At 47.8% G+C, this 26943-nt stretch overlaps 2 protein-coding genes across 2 annotated transcripts; one reads left to right on the plus strand and one right to left on the minus strand.

Annotated features, from left to right (window-relative positions):
- Positions 1–7286, plus strand: si:ch211-67e16.11 (uncharacterized). The gene is made up of 7 exons (XM_067260895.1): positions 1–635; positions 2563–2784; positions 3114–3284; positions 3377–3508; positions 3639–3808; positions 5394–5630; positions 5851–7286. Exons 1-7 carry the CDS (start codon positions 149–151, stop codon positions 6040–6042), a joined length of 1611 nt encoding a protein of 536 aa, XP_067116996.1. The 5' UTR covers positions 1–148; the 3' UTR covers positions 6043–7286.
- Positions 7284–24329, minus strand: abcb6b (ATP binding cassette subfamily B member 6 (LAN blood group) b). Its single transcript, XM_067260885.1, has 18 exons — positions 24264–24329; positions 23799–24018; positions 22001–22093; positions 21603–21795; positions 21275–21396; positions 21017–21126; positions 20837–20902; positions 20579–20704; positions 19842–19918; positions 19686–19749; positions 18965–19050; positions 18755–18812; positions 18421–18525; positions 10467–10641; positions 10280–10392; positions 10071–10165; positions 8645–8713; positions 7284–7473 (listed from the first exon to the last, which is right to left on the minus strand). The coding sequence occupies exons 1-18, from the start codon at positions 24315–24317 to the stop codon at positions 7380–7382; spliced, it is 1920 nt and encodes a 639-aa protein (XP_067116986.1). The 5' UTR covers positions 24318–24329; the 3' UTR covers positions 7284–7379.
- Positions 24330–26943: the final 2614 nt, after the last annotated feature.

A 26943-nucleotide genomic window follows, 5' to 3' on the forward strand; every position in this document is an offset into this window, starting at 1 on the left:
TCTGTGCTTTGAGAACGTTGATGTCTATAATAAACGTGTATATTTTTGTTCTGACTTTCAGTCTAAGCAGGGAAAGTTTTTTTTTTCTCCTAAAACTTAAGTGCGTAACTAAATTGTCCCGCCAAGGCAAGCATCTTGGAGCACAAATATGAGGATTCTTTCGAGTCGAGTATTTTTTGTAATTTTGGTTCTGTTTATCGGCGATTGCTGTGGCTCTCAGGTCAAATTTGGTCGTTTGGATAAGTGGGTGAAGACGGGCTTTCAGTACCTGAAGTTGAACCTTTGCCGCAGGGTCTCCTCCATGTCCGAGGGAGAGTGCAAGCGGCTGTCTCACCTCCAGCTCAGCGGGGTGGCGGTATACGTCTCAGAGCCAAACTCTGAGAAAGTTCTCGCTATTCTTCCAGATTCATATTCCACAGGGATGACGCCATCAAAACAAAGCGGCTATGGCATAACTTCGGTTTTGGAGGACAGCCGGCGTAATCAGGATTTTTTCCCTGGATCGACTGCGCATGATGCGGTGCTGGTTATAGATCCAAGTCCGGGAGAGAGTTTTGGGCATCCCGTAGTCCTTTTCTATGTTGACTTAAACACCACCAAGAAAAAGTGTGCGCATATGGAAGGCATTTATTTAGGTAAGTGATTGAAACGGACACACTCAAAATATGTAACAATAACCCTTAACCAAATAGACAGTCAAAGGAGTCAGTGATAATAATTAGGTATTTGATGGTCAGTAAAATCTTTTCACGAAAGTGTTTAATAATAGTCTAATTCACACAGAGAAGACTTAAGGCAACTGATGACAAGTTAGAGTTTTATTATCTTAACAATACAGTCTGAACCGTAGAGGTTCAAGTACTGTGATACCAAGATTGGGCAGTGTATAACAGTGTGTGTGTGTGTGTGTGTGTGTAAGCAAGGGAGATCCTGAAACGGTATGTGTGTGGTTGATTCTTTATTTCAGTTTTTGTGAGAAAGTGTGAGAGAGCAATAAAAAGATATGGTTTGGCATAGTGTGCGTGAGTGAGTGTGCATGGTGGCTGTGTCCATTGTGTGTGTGTGTCTATGGAGTCCGTGAGGTGTGTCAGTGTGTGTTTGTAAGCAGTGTTCTCAGACCTGTGTGCTGATGCCAGGTCCTGACTCCCTGCTGAGATACCAGACGCATGGTTGAACCAGTAGTCATGCATTCACAATCAGACCAGTCAATAATTTATCCAGAGTGTGTGTGTATAGGTGTGTGTGCGTGTGTGTGTATTTCATGTCCTCACACTGAGGTGCAGTACCCTCAAAATGGCCTTTTCAGCCCCCAGCTGCCTCCATCCTGCTGATGCACTTTGACAAATAACTCTACTCTCAACTGACCCTCTTCACTTCCCATCCCCTGTCCTGTGTCCTGTCTCGGATCCCTAGTCTATAAGAGAGAGAAGAGGTACACAACATTCAGGCTCACAGCATGATGAGACAACAACTTCACAGCTATAGTTGTGAATAGTTATGCAGTCAACACCTTTTATATTGACACATATTGATGAGTGCATTGATAATAAGCTGCTGGATGAGAGTAGACCATAGTTTGGAGATGTGGGGTCCCGACCGAAGTGCAGGACGGATGAAGGAAGAAGACGAAAATGGAGAAAGAGAAGGAGGAGGCCACATGTAGGCTTGAGGGGAGGAGAGGATTATTTGGAGTTTAGTTCAGTCACGTTAGGGCTTCGTCTGGAAATGTTTTGAAAGTTTGCGTGTGTCCAGGCTTGACCACCTCATCTGAAGTTAAGCGGGAGAAATTGCAGAGAAAGGGAAAAAAACGTCTATTTTTACCACATTTGAAACTCACTCAGGTTTCTCTGTATTCAATATAATGGGAGCAGGGAAATGAGCTACCGCAGAGGAGAACATGAAAGCTGCTTCTTTGCATTGCTCCATCCTCTCAAAGCTTTTGAGGGCAAAGGAAATGTTCAGTTGTGGCTTGAAGTGGTTTGATCAGTTGATTGAAAGAGGGATAAAGACGATGGTACTTCATATTTCTGCAAATTTGTCAGCCACTAGCATTTACATGACAACACGCTCCACTCAAGGGCACTGACTGAGCCACATCCATGATATCTGTAGTCAAATGGAACGAGAAGCTTCTGCTGCACGCTGTCGTTCTGTTTCCTCCATTAAAACATCATGGGCTATGTTTTATAGATGAAAAGAATGAGACACATTGTAAAAATCATGAAACAGGCACACATCATTTGTGTCTGTCTCTCATGCATTCATTCTTAACCTCTCGTTATCTAAGTCTCTCTCTCGCACACAAACACACACACACCAGCGTACTGCTCACTGTGAGTATTCATCTCACATGACTGGTAAACCTCTCTCACATCTCTGTCACTTTTGTCTCATGACAGGAAATTAATATCAGTTCCACAGCTTTGTATAGTTAAAGGGAACACACACACGGGAAGACATAACTTGAGCGAGTCTCCTTATGGGTCTCCTCACGAGTATCCATTCTGTTTGGTCTCACTAACAGTAAAATAAGAGTGTTTGGTATGTGTGTGTGTGTTGTAGGTGAGGAGTGCCTCACCCTGGCTCTGAAGAGCCGCTGTCAGAACCAGCTGAAGCGCCGGCAGACCGCCAGCGACAGGCTGATGGGGAACGTGCGGACCCACCGCACCAGCCTACCTCAGCCGGGCCGGGTGGAGCGCAGCGCGGGGCTCTGTGAGGTGCACTTCCTGCCTCTGGTGGTGGGGGTGAGGGACGCCAACCGCACCCAGAGGCTGCGCTGCGTAGGTGAGTACATGAACAACATTCTGTGTACTACTATTCAAGGATATAATGGTACACTGCTACTCAGTGTTGAGTACTTTCGAATTGAAATACTATTTCACTGCTCTGCATGGCACTTATTGTGTCTGGATGTTTGTGAAGCACTACAGCAAATGTCTGTCAACACCCCACCGTAAAGTAGCGATGTAAGCATGCTGTGGTGTTGACAGCTCATCATCTACCATGGTGGCTGGCCATGTGCAGAGCAGTTCCAATACAGTTCAAAGATTTCCTCATTGACGCCAAGTGAAGTTTGTAAGTTACAGTCATGCTTCCCTTTCCCCCTCCCCCAGACCACCCAGACTTTGCCCGCTGTCCCCAGCCTCTGCCGCTCACCAGCCCCAACCTGCCAGTGTCCAGCTGTGAGCTAAACAAGAACACCCGTCGCTGCCACCAGCAGCCCCTGGCCACTCACCTTTCCTGCCGCCTGTATCAGACTTGCGACCATGCGGTGCTGCTATCAGGTACACCTGCCACCATGTGATTCAAAACCCTGATTCTTTTTCCTATGCTTGGACCACTCTTTTAATGTCTGTCTGTGTGTGTGTGTGTGCAGGTGGCTGGCAGGAGCAGATCACGTACCAGCGCCATGCCCAGAACCTGCAGCTGTTCTACAGGATGCTGAGGGCCAACGGCTTCCACAAGGACCACATCAAAACCTTCTTCGCTGGGAACGGACAGCTGCCAGGTGAGGCAGCACATGGTCCAGACGAGCTAGCCGTCCACCTCCAGCATTTACCCAAACCCATACACCTACAGTATATCTAACCTGGTATCATGCCGCTAACACCGCACCCGTCCACGTCCCGTGTGTGCAGTGGAGGAGGCTGAGGGGGCGTATCCCGCCACGGAGAAGGGGGTGATGAGGAACCACATCTCCTACATCTGTCGTAAGCAGCACTGCGCTGACACCCTGGTCCTCTACCTCAACAGCCCCACCCGCAACGATGGCACCATGCTGCTCTGGGACGGCAACTACAATGGCATCGTGAGTAGATCATATACACACACACACACCATTCTATTTACACACAGACATCCATTGGTGTGTGTGTGGTAGTAGGAAGTTGAGGTGGAGGAAGCTGAGGAATGCAGGGACTCTCATCTTATCTGGGTGCTAATGGGTCCAGTGTGTCCCATATAAACCAGCCCCCTTCTCCACTTCAAAGGGGCTGGCGCCCAATCCCTGGAGGAACAAGCAGGCGTTCCCACCACATGACTGGAGTAAATACCTCAGCCCCGAACCCCTCATAGCTGCCCATCCCTTCTATTGATGGCGAGAGGAATGCTTCCTCCTTTGGTGTCAATCTCCCAGACCCTCCAGCGTGCTGATCTGGCTCCTAATAGGGTGTGTGAGGGGTGGATGTGTGCGTGTGAGGGGTGGATGTGTGTGTGTGAGGGGTGGATGTGTGTGTGTGAGGGGTGGATGTGTGTGTGTGTGAGAAAGAAATCCGCCACCCCTGTCGTTGTGTACATCTGACATTCCGGATAAGCCCACAGCAAACTCCAACTCCGCCCCAGCATCCCCCTGCATCACTGCTCAGGAGCCCCGAACATTTCAGCATTGTTTACAGTCGAGGGGGCCAAGGAGGGGGCTTAGTGACAAAGGCATGGAGAAAGGACAGCCAGAGCCTCCTTAAGCCTGCAATTTCACTTGCAGACAAACACACATCCTCACCCTCTCAGGATCTGTAGACCTCCCACCCGCCTCCCCATACTCTCTTTCATCTCTGTGCTAATGCGCCCAGCCTGGAACACACCCTTGTTTAATAACAACGCCGCTCCCTTCTCTCAACAGCACTCATCTTTCCCCTTCTGTTCGGTCTATGTCCCACAATCCCACATTTCTCTCTCGCGGCCTGTCCTTCCCTTCCGACATCTCATGGGGTACAGGTCAAAGTAATCCAGGCCATATGCTGGGAGGGCAGCAGAGACAGAGTGGCTGGACTGAACAGTAATCCCCCTGCCCTCTGTGACAATAGAGAGACTCAGACTCCCCTGAGACTGGGACTAGAACCTGATCCCCAGACACACACAGACAGAGAGGCCGGCAGGCAGGCCGGGGCACTCGGCAAACAGACAAGCAGATTGGCAAGTGGGCTGGTAGACAGGCTAGTAGTCAGACAGGTAAGACAGGCCCAAAAGGCCAAGAAGGCAGAGGGGAGCTGGCTGAGACAGGGACAAAGGAGTCCTCCCCAGAGACAAAGACCACACATGATCGCTGTGGACCACCGGACAGAAATCCCTAAAAGGAGAGGGGGGCTGCCTCTCCATATTGATGTATTTGGGCTCCTCCAGCCTGTTAAGACAATACCACAGCACACCCTCCACACTGACAACACCCTCTCACTTCCACATCACGACAGTCAAGTCTTGCAGCGTGTATAACAGCAGCACAGATAGAATAAGAACACTGTGGATGAGGGTGAATAATCAACATCTTGGTCCGCACAACGTAACTACGACACATACACAGTGCATCTCTCTTCTCACAGTGAAGTTTATTTGGTGTGAATGGGACTTAGTATTGACTCCTGGTTGTGTACACCCCCCCCTCCCCTTCCCACCCCCAGGCAGACCTGAAGGAGCGTTACTCTGTGGGGGAGCTGCTGGCTGACCTGGCAGGCTGCAAGGCCAGCAGGGTGCTGCTCTTCGTGGAGCAGAGCTACAGTGGAGTCCTCAGTAAGAGACTGCGGGGGTCCTTGAAGCATCTCAATGTGGTCCTTCTCAACAGCCTGCCCAGGGAAGACATGGCCAAGTACTGGGCCTCCCTTCACCCGGCTCAGTGCGTCATAGACCACCTCAACAAGGTGCGTGAAACTAGGAATCTGAGGAGGGCCTTATAAGCTGGAAAAGAGATACATTGCCACTCTTCAGGCTATATAAGGCTGCATAGGAATGTATAATGTAAACCATCTCAGTATGTTAAGATTCCAATTATTTATCGGACCATGCAACACTGTACATGGACATAATAAAATAAACTGTCAGTATCCTTAAATGTCTTTCTCCTCCTGTCATTTCTCTCAGGGGATTGGAATGCCTCTCATTCTGGATTCTACAGCCAGCCTACTAAACGTGACCTTGGCGGGGGCTCCATGCAACGCCACTCCCCCCCTGACAGAGGCAGAGATGAGGAGAGAGTACATGGGCTGTCAGAACCTGCCCACCGCCCTCTGGTACCAGAACCGCCGGGGAAGACCCCTGGATAGGAAGAACTAAGATCTTAAACACACACACGCACGCACAGACAGAAACACCCACACATGACACACACACTAACACAAACCAACGCACTGCATACCACACGTGCTCTGGCACAGAACAAACGACTGTAGATGCCTTTGTTGACTTTTTGTGAGTTGGTTAAAAAGTTGGTTTACTGTATATCCCAGTCTGTCTCTTCATTCTACCAACCCCAACAGATACTAGTAAAGCGTTCCAATTCCTTGCATAGCCTCAGTCATAAACCCAACACTCATACAGTAAATGTACACAGCCCCTAAGTGTTTTTAGATAGGAGAGGGTGGGTGTGTTGATGTAAGACCAAAACGTGTGAGTGTGTGTTAGATGTCCTCACTCTGACCTCCTGCGTTGCCACTGGAACGTCGGTGACTGTGACAGTCGTCCTGAGGGGGGTGTCCGTTTGCGCTCCGGTAAGAACGCGGGGTTCATCCGGGGGACACGGGCGCTCTGCGGACCGCTCTCTGCTGGGGGTCAGTACTCACGCTGACAACGCCACTCCGCCCCACACCTCACGGCCACTTTAACATTTCAGGACAAATCTCCAGTCTCCTCCCCGAACGGCCATCGGCTTAGCCAGCTAACGCAGCGAGGCCCTAGGCCTATGGTTTAATGATGAGGCACCGAGTACTGCCCTCAGCTACACTGGTGTCTCTGACGCGCTCTCAGACAGGCCTCCTCACCACAGCCCTGGCACCGGAGCAGTCAGTCAGACCAGAGGCCAGAGATTTCACTCCAGTGCTGACAGACACACCTTCAGCACACACACACACACACAAGCTCCATCACTTAAGAAGCTCTGACCTTCCTTGCTGCCGATGTGAGAAGCATTCCAAACCCTCCCATCACCCCTTCCCCTTCATGGTTCTTTTCGTTATCCCTTCACAATAATGCAACAATACTTTGTGTTGAGAAGAAACAAGAACAAGAAAAAAGGTTTTGTATAGGCCAGAACAATTACATGTTCTACTCTGTAAATATGTTTGTCTTGTACTGCTCAATGAATGATTAGGTTTGATGGCAATAGGATTGAAATAATCCTGCTTTCTGTGTATTTTAAATCATAACTTGTGTAAGCAGATGTACATATTGGGAAATAAATTAACTTTTGTACATACAGTAGGTATGTTTGTATTTATTGCCACGTACTTTAATGATGGTCGACTATGTAAGTGTTTCAGAACTGGACGATGTTGTGATAAATAAAACAGTAGACACAGTGATGATTTTGGATCGGTGTCTTTTTTTACACACAGAGATGTGCCTCGAAACACAGTTTGAAGATATGTACAAGAAGCTTGAGGGCATGGCTGGGGTCATCTCTGGTCAGTTTGTGTGTCTGTCTCTGAGTTCTGTTGTTTCAGCCACATGGCTGCATACAACCCTCCCTGGACCAGCAGTTCCTCATGTCTACAGACAGAGAGGGAGGGAAGGAGAGATGGGGGAGGGAAAGACATGTTCTTAACATTGGTAGCTCCTTTAAACACGAAGAAAAACCCCAGGCAGTAGAAGACTTCTCAATGCCACCTCTTAGTTATGTTCAAACATAGCCGAGGTGGAAGTTATCTCAGCTATGAGTGGACATTGAGACGCCATTAAAGTGGTGTTTGTATCAGGCCAGGAGCCAGTCTGAGACAAGCTGTCCCAAAAATGGAACATCACACCAGGAACGCCTCTCCTCTCTGTTGACCCTGGGACACTCAGCCCCAAACACTCTAAACTTCCCTAACTTCAAGGCTTTCAAGTATGAATAAGTAAAAAGAGCTGTGCAACACCTGTTGGGGCAGACAAGCCCAGGACAAGGTGGTTCAGTTCAATTGATGCCTTCCTTCTGAAGGCACTACCCCCTCACCAAATTCCACTTCCACCCACCTCCCCCTCATCTAGAACCCTATTTTCCTGTGTGTGTGTGTGTGTGTGTGTGTGTGTGTATCCTGAGCTGGGGTCCCTTCAGGTTAAAATGTCTGTGTGTGTGTTTACATCACAGTGTCAGTCAGAGTTGAATGGTCCTGGGTGTGGGGTTACATCCCTGTGCCTGCAGGTGTGTGTCTTCATCCAGATATGATGTGTGCATTCCCTGTGACCAGGCAGACCCCTACCCAGTCCCATCTCTGGCCCAGTCGTCTCTCTAACTGCCCTGAGGTGGCCGCTCCCTCACTAATAGCTCTGGCCCATTTACCTGGCTCATCCACAGGAAACAACACTCAAACTCTGGGCCGTGCTGCCTTTGATATAGGAGCTGAGAAGTCAGACACCTCTTTCTTTCTCTCTCTCTCTCTCTCTCTCTCTCTCTCTCTCTCTCTCTCTCTCTCTCTCTCTCTCTCTCTCTCTCTCTCTCTCTCTCTCTCTCTCTCTCTCTCTCTCTCCCTCCCTCCCTCCCTATCTCTCTCTCTCTCTCTCTCTCACACACACACACACACACACGGAGGTCACTACTGATCTGGAGATAACAGAACTGCAGCACTCAGACACTCTCCCTCCAGCCAGCGCCTGGTTCCCATGCAGACCAGGGTGCCTCTGTGAGGGCTCCCCGGGCATGGCTGAGCTGCCGGGTTTACTGCCTCAGTCTGGCCCGACTCACCTCCCTCTCTCTGCAATACGGCCCTCATCCACTACCAGGATCTGGTCACAGCCAACAATGGTGGACAATCTGAAATAGGACACAAACATGGTTGGCGGAATTATGGAAGGGTATTTAGGTGATATCGCACATGGATGCCCTTCAAGTGGTGTCAGAATGCACACACACATGCATGGACGCACACAGATACCCAAAGAAACATGCAGCCATGCGCATACATGCACACACACACACACACACACACACACACACACACACACACACACACCACACAGTCCCCTTCATCTTGAAACAAGGCAGGGTGACTGTATTGATTGCCCTGTCTCAGATCAAAGTTGCCCCACAGTATCAGCATCAGAGCAGGATCAAAGTAGAGCGCTCTGATCCCTGTCTGTTTACAACGCTCAGACGCAAAGGAACGACAGGAGGAAGACACACAGGGAAGAAAGGAGGAAAGAAGTGAAACAAAGATATCATTAAACCAGAAAAGAGGGTCTTGAAGTGAGAAGGACTGTTAAGGTTAAAAGAAAGAGAGACAGCAAGGAGAGGTGAAATAAGAAGGGGGTGGGAGATGGATGGTGATGAGAATAAGGAGGAGAGGAAAAAGACAGAAGGGATAGAGAAGAAAGAGAGAGTGCAGAAGAGGGAACTTGAAGAGTTGGCTGTATGGATGTCAAGTGTGTTGAGTTGTCTCGTAAAAGCTGTAATACATAATCATTCCTGTGTAATGACTAGCAGACACACACACAAACACACACACGCACACATGTTCCTTGTTAGGAACTCTATGTGAACTGGAGTGAATTACCATTAAATATTAATGCTCTCTCTTACAAGTTCTGTGTGTTGATTAAAACATCCACTGGAAAGTAAAACCTCGATGGTCTGACTTCCTACACCCCAGCACAATTCAATATTTGCATGTCTGTTTTCCGTATTTCATAGAAACCTCTGTCGTAAGTGTATTCATGTTGGCTCCGGGGGAGGTGAGCTTCAATAAATATAGACACGTGCCTTTTCAAAGCCAACTCCACTTTGGGACACAGTCACTTTGAAAACATTGGTTTGAGGGTTTTAAGGATGCCGTAATCAATTTAATCAGTGGCCCAGACGTTCCACAGATGGCTCTATTGAAAACTCTGTCAATAGATGGATATCTGCTGGATCAGTCAGGGCTTTGGAGTTTCTAAAGAGAGCTAGTCTGCGCCTTCTATGGCGTAATGCCCTGGAGACAGACACACAAGCCCAGATCCTTCTGTCGGACAAGAGATATCAGCATGGATGCATCTCCCTCTACTGTTGTCACTCCAGGTGGCATCTCTAAAGGTATGACCTCACTGGAAACCCTGGTCCGTCTCCAGCCAGAGCCACACAGACACAGTGGTGACCCTCTCATCCCTCCTCCCATGCAGGCCGGCAGAATCACCTGTGAGCCACCACGATGGTGGTCCGGTTGGAGCACACGGTGGCTAGAGAGGCCTGGATGTTGCGCTCCGTCTGGGTGTCCAGGGCGGAGGTGGCCTGAGGTGGGGGGCAAGGGAACGTGGAGGTGAAGACGATTGAAAGACGTGGAACTCCTGAGGCAAGACTGTAAATAAACCCACAACTCGAGAAGCCCTCTGTCCGGTCTCTAACCTCGTCCAGTAGGATGATCCGGGGGTCTTTGAGGATGGTGCGGGCGATAGCCACTCTCTGTTTCTCCCCCCCGCTCAGCTTCAGACCTCTCTCCCCTACCTGAGTCTCGTAGCCTGGAGGGGCAAGGTTAACAGTCATCATCATCATCCTCATCATCCTCATCATCCTCATCACGGTGGTGTCTCACCCTCAGGCAGGGTCAGGATCTTGTCGTGGATGTCAGCGGCGAGGGCCGCGTCCTCCACTTCCTGTTTGCTTGCGGTGACACGCCCGTAGCGTATGTTGTTGCCGATGGTGTCGTTGAAGAGAACCGTGTCCTGAGGAACCACACCGATGTAGGAGCGAAGAGACGACTGGCTCACCTGGACCGGGGGAGGGGAGCAGGCAGGGAGGAGGGGAGCAGGCAGGGGGGAGGGGAGCAGGCAGGGAGGAGGGGAGCAGGCAGGGGAGAGGGTCGAAACTTTTATGACAGATATGCCATATGGCCCTATTGAGTCTGTACATCTGTGTCTTTGTGTGAGTGAACGCAGCTTTTCCATTCAGTTTGCTGCTGTATTCCTAGTGTTCTCTCATAGCAACAAATCAACACCTCAGACCCCGCCCCCCCCCCTCTCTCTCTCTTCCCATCTCTGTACTTTGAAAAGCTCTAGAGAGCCAGGTGCACAGGGGGTAAAGGAAGAGCCCTCTTCTCTGAAGATCTGAAAGAACCAATTATTGGGGCTGCATGGCGATCTCCCCATGTTGAACTGTGTTTGGGAGGGGATGGTAGAGAGGGCTGCTCAGGTAGCCCCCCTGCTGAGATCCAAAGGTTGGCAGACTCTGCGGGGTAGTGCCAACTGACTTCAAGGGCTGGGAGAAGGGCTGGGGCTGGGCATTAAGTTTCAGGCAGATGCACTCTGTCTATGCTGGCTTGTATGACTGACATCATCGTCAGTCAGTCAGAGAGACTGAGGTCCTAAATGGATACCGTATTGCATGATAAAATGCAACATAATCTAGAACAGAATATGGAAATATGGGACATGTGTTGTACAGTACTGAGGGTCTCACTCTGACACAAACACATAAGACACGCATTCACACAGATATTTATTCCTATTATTGTCTTATATTTTTATATATGAATTTAAATGCCTGGGTTGTTGAGATGGGCCATTAAACATGTGGTCTGAGTTGTTGTCTCTCATCTCCTTCTCAGTCTTCATCCACCATTACTCTGTGGTGAAAGGACACATTTCTCCAGTTCCATACTTCTAGCTCCAAGCTTCTCACAGTCACACATACTTCCATGTATAGATATTACATTTATAGCCGAATTAACAATCATTTCCTTCAGACCACAAAAATCCTATCCCTGAAAATGTCTGTCTTCTAGACCCCGACAAAAACCGGATTCATCAGTGTTGATTGGTCTAACTCTAATCCAACCATTCATCACTGTTCTGGCCTCCATTGCATGATTGCTGTCCAGACTCTCCCAGTCTGATCCAGCTAGCTGAGGTTAGCACGTCCCTCTCTAGCCAGGATGGATGTCAGGGATGGGTTTTACCATGCTGCTCAACCTGGTCATGGTCACACAGGAAAAAAATGGTTCTTATCAGCTGTATCGATTGGGCAGCTGTATTTATTTGAAAAACCCAACAAGGTTACTACGGCCCCACAGTCAATATGTCATTAGCCATAGATGTTTGCCGAGTATTACAGCTACAACCAACAAGGTGGAGTTGTGGTGGATGATGACTGAACCGAGAATCTCCAAGAGGTAAGTCGGGGAGAGCGAGATCCTTTGAGAGGATCTGAAATCCTCCGCAGGTCTGATGTTTCAAGTTTGATCTATACACCAGTCTTTTACACTGAGAACACAGGGGGAAACGATTTCCCTGGAGGCCACAGGAAAGTGGTTCCCCCCCTGTATATCACAGTCTGGCCATTTCTAAATCAAAACAGTGACGCTGGTGATGTATGTTACTATGATCATTATGTATAACAAGTTTCATCTATACACCAGTCTTTTACACTGAGAACACAGGGGGAACAGATTTCTCTGGAGGCCAGAGGATAGTGGTTCCCCCCCCTGTAAATTACAGTCTGGCCATTTATAAAATCAAAACAGTGATGCTGGTGATGATCATTATGTATAACAAGTTTAATCTATACACCAGTCTTTTACACTGAGAACACAGAAGGAACAGATTTCCTTGGAGGCCAGAGGATAGTGGTTACCCCCCCCCCCCCCCCCCCCTGTATATTATACAGGGGAACAGATTTCCCTGGAGGCCAGAGGAAAGTGGTTCCCCCCCTGTATATTACAGTCTAGCCATTTATAAAGCAATACAGTGATATTATATATATATACAGTATATCGCAATATTTTCAACCTTCTGAAACCTTTTTTCAAAAATATTTTTGTAACCTTTCAAAACTTTCAAAAATATATATTTGTCAACCTTTCAAAACTTTTTTTTCCCAAATACTGTTATTCACACACAGTGAAAGGAAAGGAGAGAGGAGAACAGAGAACCCTAAAACAGACTATAGTAAAGCAGAGAAGAGAACAATAAAGTACAGTAGAGTTTAGTACATTCCTCATCAAGTCCTCATCAATGATGCAAACATATTTTTTTAAAGAAATGGCAAATATCTTTTCCAAACTTTTTGTAGATTTTTTTTTTTTACTTCAAAACCTTTTGTTGAAAATATTTTTCTAACCTTTCAAAACATTTGATCTAAATCCCCCCCCCTCCCCAACCTTGTGTTTTACTTTAATTCCACACTTTTACAGTCCCCCTGCTTGGTGCATCCACAGGCTGTGCGACTAGGGAGAAACTCACTGCTGCCATATGATACAGGACTAAAGCTGAAGTCACAGCATCTCCACCGGCCCATCTGGTGAGCCTAGCTCAGTCTGCTGCTACGCCACACACAGGAAATGACATCACTCTGGATGACAATTATCACATCTTGTGCTTTTGGAAGGGATGTCGTTGCTGTTGTCCTTTAGTGTCTGGCAATCCCAATTCTAGAATGTGAAGTGCACACAAGTGGATGACTACAACTCTCTTTCAACTTCCTCCAAGATGGATTGAGAAATAAACAAATAAACATGACTTATACAGGGGGCTCTGACTGGAGAGATTATCAAGTTGATGTTCTGTGAGTGTAACAGTCACAATGACTTCTAGGTTCAGTTGGAGCTGGAATCCATCAAAACTTCACACTGAAACCACCACAATACTGCTCTCATTTCCTGGAAGCCTTTCTTGGCGGGTTATCTTTCAGTTTCCCTTAATTACATTTTTATTGTGTTTTCGTATTTATCCCGTTCTGGTCTGGACAAAGCAGACAGAGAAACCGCAGATCAAATGCGTCTGCTGGTAGAGACGAGAAAAGAGGAAAAAAAGGAGAAGGAGAGAGAGAGAGATGAAGGACGGGGGGAATGAAAGGGTGTGCAAGAGATTGATGGAACATGACATTGATTTGGAAACGTTGCCTTGTTACATTAGCAGACGCGGCCCACTTATAGTGTGTTTGTCACAGAAGGTTGGAGTCTGATGAATGAAAGGAAACGTATGAAATTCTGATACGGACAACACGAAACTCCATCCACAGCAAATTCTATCCATGCCTGGGTTCCTCTGATAGTTTCCCTGCGTGGCAACATGTGACTGGCGCACTGGGGCTGCAACCGTTTACTCACAAGGCACCCACCGGCTCCTGTGAGCCGCTAACTATCCATGTGTGCCTAACCTGGACCAAATGTAGGAATAACATCTTGTTTACACGAAACCTTCACAGCCTGCTCTGCTTAACACTTCACAGGGCTGTTATATGAACTCCACACTCCACAACCACCACTAGTCAGTCCTAAGACCTAAATAGAGCCAAACCTCAGGCTCCATTAAACACTTTCCATATATACAGGTTGAGGTCATTACCTACAGTATGGTGGGTCTACCAATATCTACAGTTTTCGCCTGCTGAGCTAAAGGCAAGTCACGGATTCGGAGAGAACCCACCACATGTTCAGGTCCTAGTTCTGCTCACCCACTATGTTACACATGCTAGCAATATAAGACAACACCGTCACAAAGAGAACGTAAATAAAATAGGAGATGACGAAGATTAAGACTCAGCATTTATACAACACAAATAAGTGAGTCAGGCTAATAATGACCCCATATCAGCATCTACAGTCTGACTAACATACAGCTGTGGACTGGTAGTAACATTCCCCATCATCTTTTCCATTCACAATTCCCCTGTAATTAAACACACTTTCTCCTAAACTGTGGTTGTCAAACCCATGGTAACACAACCAGAGCTTACCCACAGCTTTTTTGTGGTCTGGTTTATGTTTGTTTTCAGGCTAATACTACTTCCTGCAGCCCACACTAGCCTAAGGTTTGCAAGATGCTAGACATGCAGTGCCATGAACTGTTAACAATGGCTAACATGACAAAATGTCCTCATTGATGTCTTGGAATGTGTTGGTGTAGCCCAACCTAGCCTAGCCTAGCTTAGCTTAGCCTGGCATATCCTAGCCTAGCTTAGCTTAGCATATTCTAGCCTAGCCTAGCAGTGCATTGAGAGCACTGCCACATGTGCTGCTGAGGAGAACATGTGGTCCGTCAGCTGTTAGTGAGCCTGGCTGCCTGCGCCCTTTTCCTCAGGCTCCTCGGCGCTCGCCGCTCACTAGATCAATGAGCCTCAGCAGGCCGCCTCCTTCGGCACACTGGCAAAACAACTTTGATACTCCACCATCAAAAGGCCCCTTGTTATGCCTTTGAAAAAAAAATCTTTATGACCCTCGGAGTTTCTCTGACATGAAATGTTAAATACTTCACGCTCCTTTTATCTAAGGGCCTTGTTACAAGGCATCAGTCCTTCAGTTATTTTACCCCCCAACCCTCTTCCTCTTTGGAGGGTTATGGACGGAAGGAAGGATGATCTCAGAGGACACAGGGACCAAACCATCATCTTACACATTAAGGCTTTGCCTCAATAGACTCATACTAATTACTTCTAAGTTCCAATCAGTCACATACATACATGTAGTTAACTATACCAACTTCACTATGCTCAGAATAGTTTGTTCTGTCTGGTCAGACACTTGAGCTGTTGACTGGGGCTTACTGGGGGTGAGGACATGATCTCTGCACCAGGAGTACACTGGGAAGGGCCTTGCCCAGAGCCATGTTCACAGAACACTGTGGTCTTGCCCCTCCTCACTCATCCTGTATTGTTTTCACCTCTGTGTTCCTGCCTGGACAGCTGGGGCCGCAGTGTCCTGTTACACATCAGCTTCCTCTCTCCAAACACAGACTCGCAGGCGTCAACAGTGCAGCGTGCCAGGCTGAATCACTGACCGGTAGAAGAATGAGCCCAGCCCCAGGTGACAGGACAGGCATCAAAGAGACGCGGCCAGCCGCAACCATCCCGGTCCATTACAGCCCAGGAAGGAGGGGCTTCCATGGGAAATGAGCTGCCGACAGAGGAGCTGACAGATGTGTTGCTACAGTCCCAGTCCACCCCTCCTTTCCTTTCCCTCTTCTCGTTCCCTCTCCCCAGTCCTACCCTCTCCTCTCCCCTCTTTTCCTCTTTAATCTTCGTCTACTCCCCCCTCTACTCCTCTTTTCTCCCTTCTGTTCTCCTCCTCTCCCCTCATTCCCTCTCCTCTCCTCCTTCTCTCCTCCCTCTCTACTCATCTCCTCCCTCTCCTCTCATCTCTAGACCCTCCACGTGCAGATTGCCCCCTTTCATCCCCGGACTGGCCCTGCTGTTCTCTGTCTTCCAGTAAAGACATTCTAAGATAAGATGAATGCCAGCCTCATTCCTTTGTTGTCTAAAAACAGAAGGATAAAGTCCGGCTCTCCAGAGACAACTGAGAGAGGGACAGCAGGATAAGAAGACACTGCTGGGATATTCGACCCCTTGCCTTTAGGTTTGGGGTAATGAGTGGAATGTAAGTGGTAGCACTAACCTCTTGACCGCAAATAGGGGGTCTCTTTGATCAGAGTTGACCGGGTGGTCAACCAGGAAAGACCATATTTCACTTCTACTTACTTCCTTTCTAGTATGGCCAGACACAACTATTATTAACACTGTATCACTGATCTTAGATTATTTTCTCAATGCATGTAAGTACCATCCCAGGAACCTTCCCCCGCAACTAGGAACTTTCCCCAGGTACTCATTACTTTTGTAGGGTAGGAACAAGGATCTAAATTGAGTTCCGAGGAGCAAAGAGCAGACAACAATCATACCCTGCTCCGGGGTGCTTACGGTGGACACAACTAGACAGAGTATTGATTGTTATTTAATATGGTGGGAACCCTTCACCCCTGGCGTCAGGCCTGTGACAGACCTTCAGTCTTTCTGGTATTGGGAATGTATCTCTCATGGTGTCCAACTGTCAAGGGTTTTATGGGGGAGCTGAATCTGGAGTTCTGCCCCTGGAACATGTGGACAGGCTATGAATAGAGCAATACTCTCATTCCTCCCTCTATTTCTCACCTCCCCCCCCCCCTCTTTCCTTCTCTCTCTCTATATATTCACATGGACACATGCAACCGTCATCCTCGCCTTTGAAAAACCTGTCAACACTACCCAACACCAAATAATCCTTCACTTCCTTTCTTTCTGACACGCACTCAGCACACAAACAAAAAACCACAGCTTCACATATGGGCAATTATCACCGAGTCCAGGGTAAACGCTATTTAGGTCTCACAGACACACAAGTAGAGTTCAGGGATGGAGACAGGGAGATGGAGACAGAGAGATGGATCCGTTTACAAACTAAGCCATAAATCTTGAGATAGAAAACCAACACCCTGGCATCCATCCGCCTGTGTGAACGGAGCTCTTTCTCTAACATGTCCAAGTGAGTGTGTGTGTCCATGTGAGACACTGTGTGTGTCCGTGAGGCGGTGCGCGCGTGTGTGTGTGTGTCCGTGCGAGATAGTGCGTGTGTGTGTGAGATAGCGTGAGTGTCCGTGTGAAACAACGTGCGTGTGAATCTTGTGAGATGGTGTGTAGGTGTTCGTGTGAGATAGTGTGTGTGTGTGTGTCCGTGTAATTAAAGCGCTCTCCTGTGGTGTAATTAGAACTCATAGCGTTCAGGTCTCTAATCCCTCACCGACAGGTGTGTCTCTGTAAACAACTGTCCCCACTCGTTTGTAAACATGTTTACAATTTCCCCTTAAGCACTAAGTACAGCTTATTACACACTCCGCAACCGCACCATCGGGGCCCAAAACCCTCCACACACCTGGCCTTGAAACCTGGTCCAACAGCAACAGTTTCACCACATCACTGAACATGCCACAGCGAGAGCTGCTATTGCTACAGCACTACCCGGCCAACAAGGGAAGACTTTCCTAAAGATCAATAGCAGCTCTATGGGTATTCAGCCAAAAAGAAGTCAAATCAATCAACTAAACGCATTCCTGCCTACCACCTAGGTCTCTACTGAAAAGACGTTTCAGCGCAGCCAGCTCGACCTGCATAAGAGAAGGCTAACATGAAGTAGAGGGATTAGCATAGGACGTCTAGCATTGGGTACAGAGACGAGCACCACTGCACCAAACATACTCTCTAAGACCCAGGGTAGAGAGACTGGCGCTTCCCTGGTGCTGAGCTCACCACAGCTCCGCAGAGACCACGCTCGTGCAAATGGGTTCAGAGTCGGACCAACACGTCAGAATAAAAGCGGGTGGCTGGCTGCCCAAGTTATAGATTCATTATTCACAAGGCTTTCAGGATGTTTTATTCACATGGGGCAGCTTGACTTGGTGATGAGAGAGACACTGAGGCAGATTGCTCCAGTTCATCTGTGTGTGTGCGTATGTGTATGTGTGCAATCACAGCTTTGGCATGTCTGTAATTACATCCATATACTGTGCATATAAATACATATTTATAGTTGGCTTTACTAGTATATCCAACAGAGAGAGAGAGAGAGAGAGAGAGAGAGAGAGAGATAGAGGTTGAAACGGTACACAGTTTAGAGTCACTCTCTCATGGTTACTATCTTTATCTTTACAGAGTGAAGTACATCTGTTATTCAGTCTGCTGGCCAGGCCACCTCTGGGTGAGCATGTGCATGTGTGTGTCTGTCTAGCCTCAGTGAGCTCACTCACCTTAGAGATGTCCTGACCATCGATGTGGATACTTCCTGCCTGAAGGTCGTAGAAGCGAAAGAGCAGACGAAGGATAGTGCTTTTACCCGACCCTGACTGGCCAACCTGCACGCACACACACACATAAACACACACGCACATGCACACATAAACACGCACACAAACACACACACACACATAACGAGCGCGCGCACACACACACATGAACACACACGCACAAGAGTGAGAGAAAAATGTCTATTGAACAAATGTTGTTTGCAAGCTTCAGTGAAGTTTTTATTTATTTTATTTTTTACGGGTCTCCCCTGGGGTGTTTAGCGTGTATTGTACATACCAGAGCCAGAGTCTGACCAGGCAGAACAGTGAAGGAGACGTCATGGAGAATCAGACTCCTGCTGACACACACATACAAGACCGCTTCAGAGAACAGGCTAGCTCTACAGGGAGGACACACCAGAGCAAGTCCAGGACCAGACTTTTGGTTAACGCGTCTAAATGGCAGCAGCTGCAGTCAGAGTCTGTGACATCATTGGCGCTAGCCCACCCTTCAGAGTAGCTGAAACACACTCTGTCGAAGTCCACCTGGCCGGAGGTCAGCACCAACTCTGCGGCATCCACATCGTCCTTCACCTGGACACCACACACACACACACAATGTGAGAGAGTGTGTATTTGCACGAGTCCAAGATCTGTACCTGAGAACGTGTGACTGAGAAGTGAGTGAAGCGGTGGTCTCACACAGAGAGCAGCACAACAGGCATATTAACAACCACCTTACAGCCACCACATGAAAAAAAAAAAAAAAGGTTTCCCTCGACTAAATGACCCCCTCCCCTCCCTCCTACGCAGGGTCCCAGAGCCTGCTAAAGAACGGTTACAGCTTCCCAAGACAAATCAAAAAAAGAAATCTCAACATCAAATAATGGCTTTGTTTATATTCATTTGGCTATTACCATATCAAGGGGATCTGGAGAGGCTTTGAATGCTGAGCCCTCCGCTAGGAGCAGGGTGACCGAGGCAGGGAGAGCTTTCCCACAGAGAGGCCAGGCCTTCCACAAGCGCCAGACACACACACACACACACACTCACAATAACACACGTGCGCATGCACACACTCTCACACACACAGTGACCCAAGACAGCTACAGTAACACACCTCTGACTGTTGACTAACTGACCCCAGCTTTAATACTCATCAAGTTGCTTTTCAGCAGCTGAAAAAGAACCCTGAGTGGAACCTGACATTCTCCAGGACCTCCCCTCACCTCCTTCTCCTCTGTTAGCAGCTTAAACATGTTCTCCATGTCAATAAAGGAACTCTGGATCAGTCTAAGGAAGGAAGCAGACGGTTACATACAGACATGACTGTAAACCATTAGCATTACAGAGAGTTTGCTGGGATTGCATGCTGCATGTTTCACCTGTAATAGGTCCCAAACCAGTTGAGCGGAGTATACAGTTGAATGATGTAGGTTCCAAAGAGGACGTAGTCTCCAACCTGATCATTAGCCAATTTTGAACAGTAAAAATGCAATCTTTAGCATACTATCGCCAGAGTTTCGAGATAGAGAGGAGAGAAGATGGATTAAGGAGGACATGAGGATGGTAGTTTAAAGGTAATAGGACAGGTGGATAGTAGTCTGAAGGTGAGAGGACAGGTGGATAGTAGTCTGAAGGTGAGAGGACAGGTGGATAGTAGTCTGAAGGTGAGAGGACAGGTGGATAGTAGTCTGAAGGTGAGAGGACAGGTGGATAGTAGTCTGAAGGTGAGAGGATAGGTGGATAGTAGTCTGAAGGTGAGAGGACAGGTGGATAATAGTCTGAAGGTGAGAGGACAGGTGGATAGTAGTCTGAAGGTGAGAGGACAGGTGGATAATAGTCTGAAGGTGAGAGGACAGGTGGATAGTAGTCTGAAGGTGAGAGGACAGGTGGATAGTAGTCTGAAGGTGAGAGGACAGGTGGATAGTAGTCTGAAGGTGAGAGGACAGGTGGATAGTAGTCTGAAGGTGAGAGGACAGGTGGATAGTAGTCTGAAGGTGAGAGGACAGGTGGATAGTAGTCTGAAGGTGAGAGGACAGGTGGATAATAGTCTGAAGGTGAGAGGACAGGTGGATAGTAGTCTGAAGGTGAGAGGACAGGTGGAGGGGTCTTGTTGTACCTGAAAGGTCTTCTGGGATACAAGGTGGGCACAGAGCAGGGAGCCTGCCAGAAGACCACAGCCAATGATCAGGTTCTGGGTCTGGTTAAGCAGGGCAAGGGAAGCATTGGTCTTCCATTCACTCTCCTACACACACACATTCATGCAGACCAACATACACATCAAACACAAACACACACACACACACATGAAGCACAAACAGCAGTCAAAAGGAACCAGATCACTGGAATTCTTTTCATTTTTCTTCCTTTACTGTACCTGGTATTTGAGAATAGCCTCCTCAAAGCAACACACTTCATAGTTCTCTGCATTGTAATATTTCACCTAGAATAAAGGGTTGCACATTCTCAAGTTACAAACCGCACATTGTTTTCCAGTAAAAAAATATATTGGCTCTTTAATGAGGCAGTGCTTCGGTACTAAAAAGGTCTTTCTTACCGTCTCAAAGTTGAGCAGAGAGTCGACAGCCTTGGACTTGGCGGCGTTGTCCTGGGTGTTCATGGCGCGCCTGTACTTGGTCCTCCACTCAGTGATCAAGATGGTGCAGGCTGGGAAAGAACAACCGCAGACACGTGGGATGAGTAGTCACACTCAGCCATCACTTAGGGTTAGGGTAGCTTAAGGGTTTTTTAGGGAGTGCTTGTGGCTCGGTTGTGTTTGGTAGGGGGGTTGTGTTTGAGCGATCAGTTTACTCACTGAGGTAAAGCACCATGCAGATGAGGACGATCAGACCAAACCACACACTGAAGTAAGAGACAAAGTAGATGATGGCAATGATGATGTCAGCAATGGTGGGCAGGATACTGAAAAGGATATAGCTGGAGAAGCGAAGAGGAGAAGAAAACAGAAGATAGGAGAGGAGGGAAGAGGAGACAGAGAAGGAGAGGAAGAAGAAACAGAGAAGACTTTAGTTCCAATACTGTAGGCACTGAACACGAAACACTGACCTAAACCCCGTGAATCCCAGCGGTATGGTAAAGTCTGGCGTGCTAGCTGGTCGTGGTGGCGGCCGGCGGCGTCTCACCTGAGCAGGTTGTTGATGGAAGACGTGCCGCGGTCCACGCTCCGCAGGACGTCTCCGGTGTGGCGCTCCAGGTGCCAGCGCAGCGACAGGCCGTGCAGGTGGGCAAACAGGCGCACCTGGACCACCCTGCTGGTGTACTGCTGCACCCGCACCCACAGGAAGGAGCGCAGGTTGCTGACGAACCCCGATGCGCCTGGGCGGAGCAGAGGAGGATGGGAGGAGGGAGAGAGGGATGGGAAAAGGAGAGGGGTGTGTAGGCGGATCCGGGTCGGGGCGAGAGGTTGAGATTGAGGATGAGAAAATTGAAGTGTTGAAAAAGGACTGGTGATTGAATATGAGTGGAATAGTTTCAGTCGGATGTCTGTGGGATGTCAGAGTGTCAGCGTGAGTGTGTCTACCTGCCCCTCCGCCCTGCAGGAACTTCAGCAGAGTGTAAACACACACCGTTGTGGCCAATGAGCTCCAGCTGCTCCCTGAAGTCAACTCATTTACTGAAGAAACACACACACCCAAGTATATCAGTAGAAGTGAAAACAAATTAAATAAGTCAGACAAGAGAATTTGATTAGAATAATAAAGTGATGAGACCTATAATGTCATATGGAATTACCTTATGACTAACTTCAAGCTTCTAAAAAAAAAAGTGTTCTTGCTGCTAAACTAGCTAAGTACCATACCAGCTTCAAATCTCTGAGGTTGACTTCCAAAGACAAAGTCACATAAGAGCTCTCTAAATCCTGCCAAAGGCAACCTGGCAGAAAACTATCCTTACGACACACACACACACACACGCACATGCACTCATTCACATTCATTACCATTACGAATGGATGCTGAGAATCAGACGGGAAGAAATGGTGAAAGAAAGAGAGAAACAATGAGTGTAAATGCCCTGAGAGAAAATACACCCCTTTCTGCCTTTTGGTGGCTGGGAGGGGGGGGGGGGGGCAGCTGGGCGGGAGAGGGGATGTGACGGGGAGGAGGGGAATGGGGGATATGGGGGTCCTGATTTTCAGCCCTGGCACGGGGGCGATGGGGGCCACAGACAAAACCTCCCTTGTACCACCGTGTTAACTCCACTAAAAGCCCCTAATGCCCCCTAATCGTGACTGGCAGGGTGAGTGACCTCTCCAACCCGCCCCTTCTCCCACCCCTCCACCTCGCCCCTCGCCACACAAAAGAACACTTTTCTCCCCACTCCACTTTCATGTGGCTCCAAATGCCCAACTGTTATTGTGTCGTTCCTGAGCGGCGACTAGCCAATCGGCAGACAAGTCCCTTGAACGGTGCGACTTGGTCTCTCCTCTGCTTCCAGAGCTTCCACAGGGCCGCTGGTTACTGCTAGTGGCAGGAGGGGGAGGGGGTGGGAAACCGGAGAGAGGGAAAGTAAAGAGGAGACACAGACACTCGGAGAGAGACAGAGAGACAGAGTGGATGGTTTTGCGCTGGTGCCTTTGAGGGAGACAACATAGTTTGTTGGCTGTGGGGAACAGAGGTGGGAGTTGACGAAGTGGTGTGAAGACTGGTTTCACATCCGGCTGGCCCCTTGCTGAGGGGCTGAAGTTAGGTGTATATTGACATTTCCGCTTTATTAATTTAGCAGACACATTTATAGGGGACATTTATATGGTGCGTATATACAGTACAGAAAGTTGTCAGAAAAGACATTGTTTCGGTGGTTAAGAAAAGCTAAGAAACGTACCTGGGAAATCTGTATTTCCCAGGTACATTACAAAATAACAAGGTACAGTACAAAATAACAGCCTCTCAGGAATGAGGTATGGTGAAACAGTAAAAGTATCCCAACTAGTGCAACATAGCATCATATCTTAAGTGCAACATCAAACAAGTGTGTGGGGGTGTGTAAAATAACATAATCAGAAGGTGATCATTGGAAACCTTGAGTCCTTTCATCAAATATTTTATCCTCAGTACATGTTGGATTACACTGCCCCCTGTTGTAAGAAGTATGACAGGCATTCATTTACATTGGTCTATAACTTACTTTCAACAGCACCATGAAAAAAATGATATATATATATATATATGTATACATTTTTATTTATACAATTTTACTTGCAGTACTGAAAGAATCCAAGTAAAATACATAACGAGACCTACTGGCGTCATAACTACTGTAAGAAGAGGCCTGTCCAAGAGGGCAAACAGGCAGACGAACAGTCTTCTGAGTCTCACCTATGTTCTTGGAGTAGATGGGTACAAACACATTGATGAGTCTCTCAGTGGCTAGCAGGGCCAGGCACAGCATCACCAACCCCTGCAGCAAGGCACTGCCCCGGGGCCAGAGGTAGGGCACCAGAAAGCGAATCTTCTGCCTGAAGCCATGCCACGTAGATGGGCTCTTCTCCTGGACACCCCTGCCCTCTCGGACCTCGGGCTGATCACCTCTGCTGGGCTGTGGAGAGTTTTCAGAGGAATGGAGATCTGACCACTGAAGTATTCGGGATCCAACTTATAGCCTACAATCTCTCATTCCCTTCACTACACCGGGTCTCTTTCTCATTCACTGTACATTATGTAAGCCATGCCTTGTTTGTTTTGAAAAATAAATTAAAGTTATGTAGCCTAGGCTTACATTCACATGACTACGTAAATGCAACAATTTAGCCTACCTCTCAAAAATGAAATAACGGTACATACGTTAACCTCAACAGATAGAGTGATTCCATCTCCTTTGGCAAGTTTGCTAGCCATTAGATAATTCTCCTGCCTAGTGGTTTTCTTCTGGTTTGTTTGTTCTTCATCCCTACAAGTTAAACTAGCAAAACTAGCTAATGGTCAACAGACCATGTCGACTTTTCTAGGCGGTTTTAGTCTTTAAAGAAACTGCAGATGTCAGCGTTTTGATGCGCGCAAAGGGGGATGCAAGGCACGGGACATGGAAAAACTTGAGTGAGATTCTATTGTTCTATTACTAATTGAACATGTACAAAGTTAAACATTATTTCACATGGTATAGCTAGTAGTATGATCACAGTATAGTGAACACTTCACATGACTGTGCGGTCATGTGAAAAACCATGTGAGACACAGATCCTTTCTTCGCGGCATTATTTATTATTTAACGACTTGTGGGTCCGGAAATGCTAACAAATTGTGGGTTCGGAAATTCTAAACGACTTGTGTTTTTAGTAGCTACATTTATAAAATAAACATTTTGAAAAATAGGCTATAGCTTGGATTCAAGCTACTTCGCCGTGGCTGTGGAATATGAGAGCCACTTGCCCCACCGTGTGGATGCAATTGACTAATACACAACACAGCAATCAACAGCATTTGGTATACTTATTGAAATGTTTCAAGGTCACGTTTAATGGAAATGAACGCGTGTTAACCTGTATGCTGCTCACAAATATTCAAATATTGTTTTGTTTTTTATTAGACAATCCCACACAGAGGGACTAATACTAACACTCAGGCCCACAACATCCCACACTGACTCTGGCATAAAAAAACTGGAGCATGGAAGGACTCACGTTAAGGCTAGTCCTAGTCTCTGTAGAGCATATTGGTGTCTTCCTTTCTCAGGTCTGTCTGTCTGCTGGGCTCTGTCTCTGTCCATCTGTCCTGCCTTAATACATGATAGTACAGCTGAGGTTCAGCAGGTTAACACTCCAGGTCTTTGTCACTGGGAGTCAGACAGATCTGTCTGTCAAGTTGGCACGTCTCTCCTCCCTTCATCTCATTGTCCTCCTCCTTCATCACTCTCAGTCTTATTACCATGCCCCATGGACACACACATACACAAACACACACCTACACACACCTCTTCTCTCTCTCAATCTGCCACTGATTCCCCTCCTTTTGTAATACATCTCAACCGGGAGAAATGCAATTTAGAGGAGAGGGAGAGGTGAGAAGAGAGAGTGGTAGGAATCAATCTAATCCTTGGGAGCCAGTCTGCAGGGAATAATGGACCGGTCCGCTGGAGAGATGATTGGTGTATTTCTTAGTCTGAGCCCAGCACAAAGGACTGAGCTTTATTCCATCTCAGTCACTCTTTGTCTGAGCTCAGATCATCTTGCTCTGCGCATCACATCTTGATAATGTTCCTGCTCTGCTTCCTGCCCTCAAAACACACCCCTGCTGGGTTTAACACTGCTCTAGTCTCACCACACTGTACCGCACACACACACCACTCCACACCTCACACACACCACTCCATACCTCACACCATACACTCTGCACCTTACATTACACCTCACACCACAGACACCGCACACACACCTCACACCACCACACATCTCACACCACAACACAACACCATACCGCTCAATACTTTACAACATTACACCACAACAAAACAAATGACGTCATGCAGGATGTTTTCTCTGCTCAGCTCTGCTTGACACCTCCACCTCCACCTCTCTCTCTCTCTCTCTCTCTCTCTCTCTCGCTCTCTCTCTCTTTCGCTCTCTCGCTCGCTCTCTCTCTCTCTCTCTGGCTGCTGCTCTGTTCTGTATGACAGAGGCCCACTGAGGATCTGTCCAGATCAGTGTGAAGAAAGAACAGATCAGATCTTCACTTTCCCCTCACAATGGCTCTTTATGGAGATATCTCTCCCATCAGGTATCAACCCTTATCTGATGATCCCCTGTACAACAGCATTGTGTGTAGGTGATGTTTGAGAAGGTGAAAAGGAGGGAAAGTGGAGAGGTTATCTCTGAATGAAGCTGGCAACGAAAGACAGGAAGACAGGTTTGAGATGCACAATACACTCTGATAGTGTGTATGTCTGTGTGTGTGTGCTCTTGTGCATGTGCGGGCATTCATGTGTGCTTGCGTGCATCTAGAGGATAAGATCTATGGGAGTTGAAGAGATTCTTACCAGAACACAATAGTTCTCACTCCGTGGTTGATGACCTGTTTCCATCACCTAAATACCAAGATCCACCGGCATCACCTTCCAGGGAACAAACAAGCTTTATTTACAGCCGCGAGAAAGAGGGAGAGACATAAAGAGGGAAAATAACTGAACAATCGATAAAGAGACAGAGAGATTTTCTGGCGTAAACCAAAGGTGTCTGTAGTCCCAGCCTATTGTGTGCATCAGAGTGGAGCTGACCCTTGCATCCAGTAGGGGGCAGTCCAGCTCCATGCAGCAGGCACACACAGAGACATCTGGGACTCACATGAAAGAACATTTCCTCAACAGATGGAATGTTTTTACTGTATGTTTCCCTTAATGATTAACAACATACATAACAGGCCTCATAACTGGTCCTAACAGGCTGCGCCGCAACAGAGGGATGATATGAGAACCACAGATCAGAGGGCAGCAAGAACCTCCAGCGATGGAGGGACCATTAGAGGAAGGAGC

Source organism: Osmerus mordax, chromosome 2, assembly GCF_038355195.1.
Source record: "Osmerus mordax isolate fOsmMor3 chromosome 2, fOsmMor3.pri, whole genome shotgun sequence".
NCBI lineage: Eukaryota > Metazoa > Chordata > Actinopteri > Osmeriformes > Osmeridae > Osmerus > Osmerus mordax.

Excerpts from the sequence above, each read along its gene's own strand:
- abcb6b (XM_067260885.1), bottom strand. The coding sequence starts at position 24,317 with ATGGCTAGCAAACTTGCCAAAGGAGATGGAATCACTCTATCTGTTGAG. Across the intron at positions 21,127-21,274 it reads CTGCATGGTGCTTTACCTCA|CCTGCACCATCTTGATCACT; the intron begins GTGAGTAAACTG and ends GTTCTTTCCCAG. Across the intron at positions 20,903-21,016 it reads CTCTGCTCAACTTTGAGACG|GTGAAATATTACAATGCAGA; the intron begins GTAAGAAAGACC and ends CCTTTATTCTAG.
- si:ch211-67e16.11 (XM_067260895.1), top strand. The coding sequence starts at position 149 with ATGAGGATTCTTTCGAGTCGAGTATTTTTTGTAATTTTGGTTCTGTTT. Across the intron at positions 636-2,562 it reads TATGGAAGGCATTTATTTAG|GTGAGGAGTGCCTCACCCTG; the intron begins GTAAGTGATTGA and ends TGTGTGTTGTAG. Across the intron at positions 3,285-3,376 it reads CCATGCGGTGCTGCTATCAG|GTGGCTGGCAGGAGCAGATC; the intron begins GTACACCTGCCA and ends GTGTGTGTGCAG.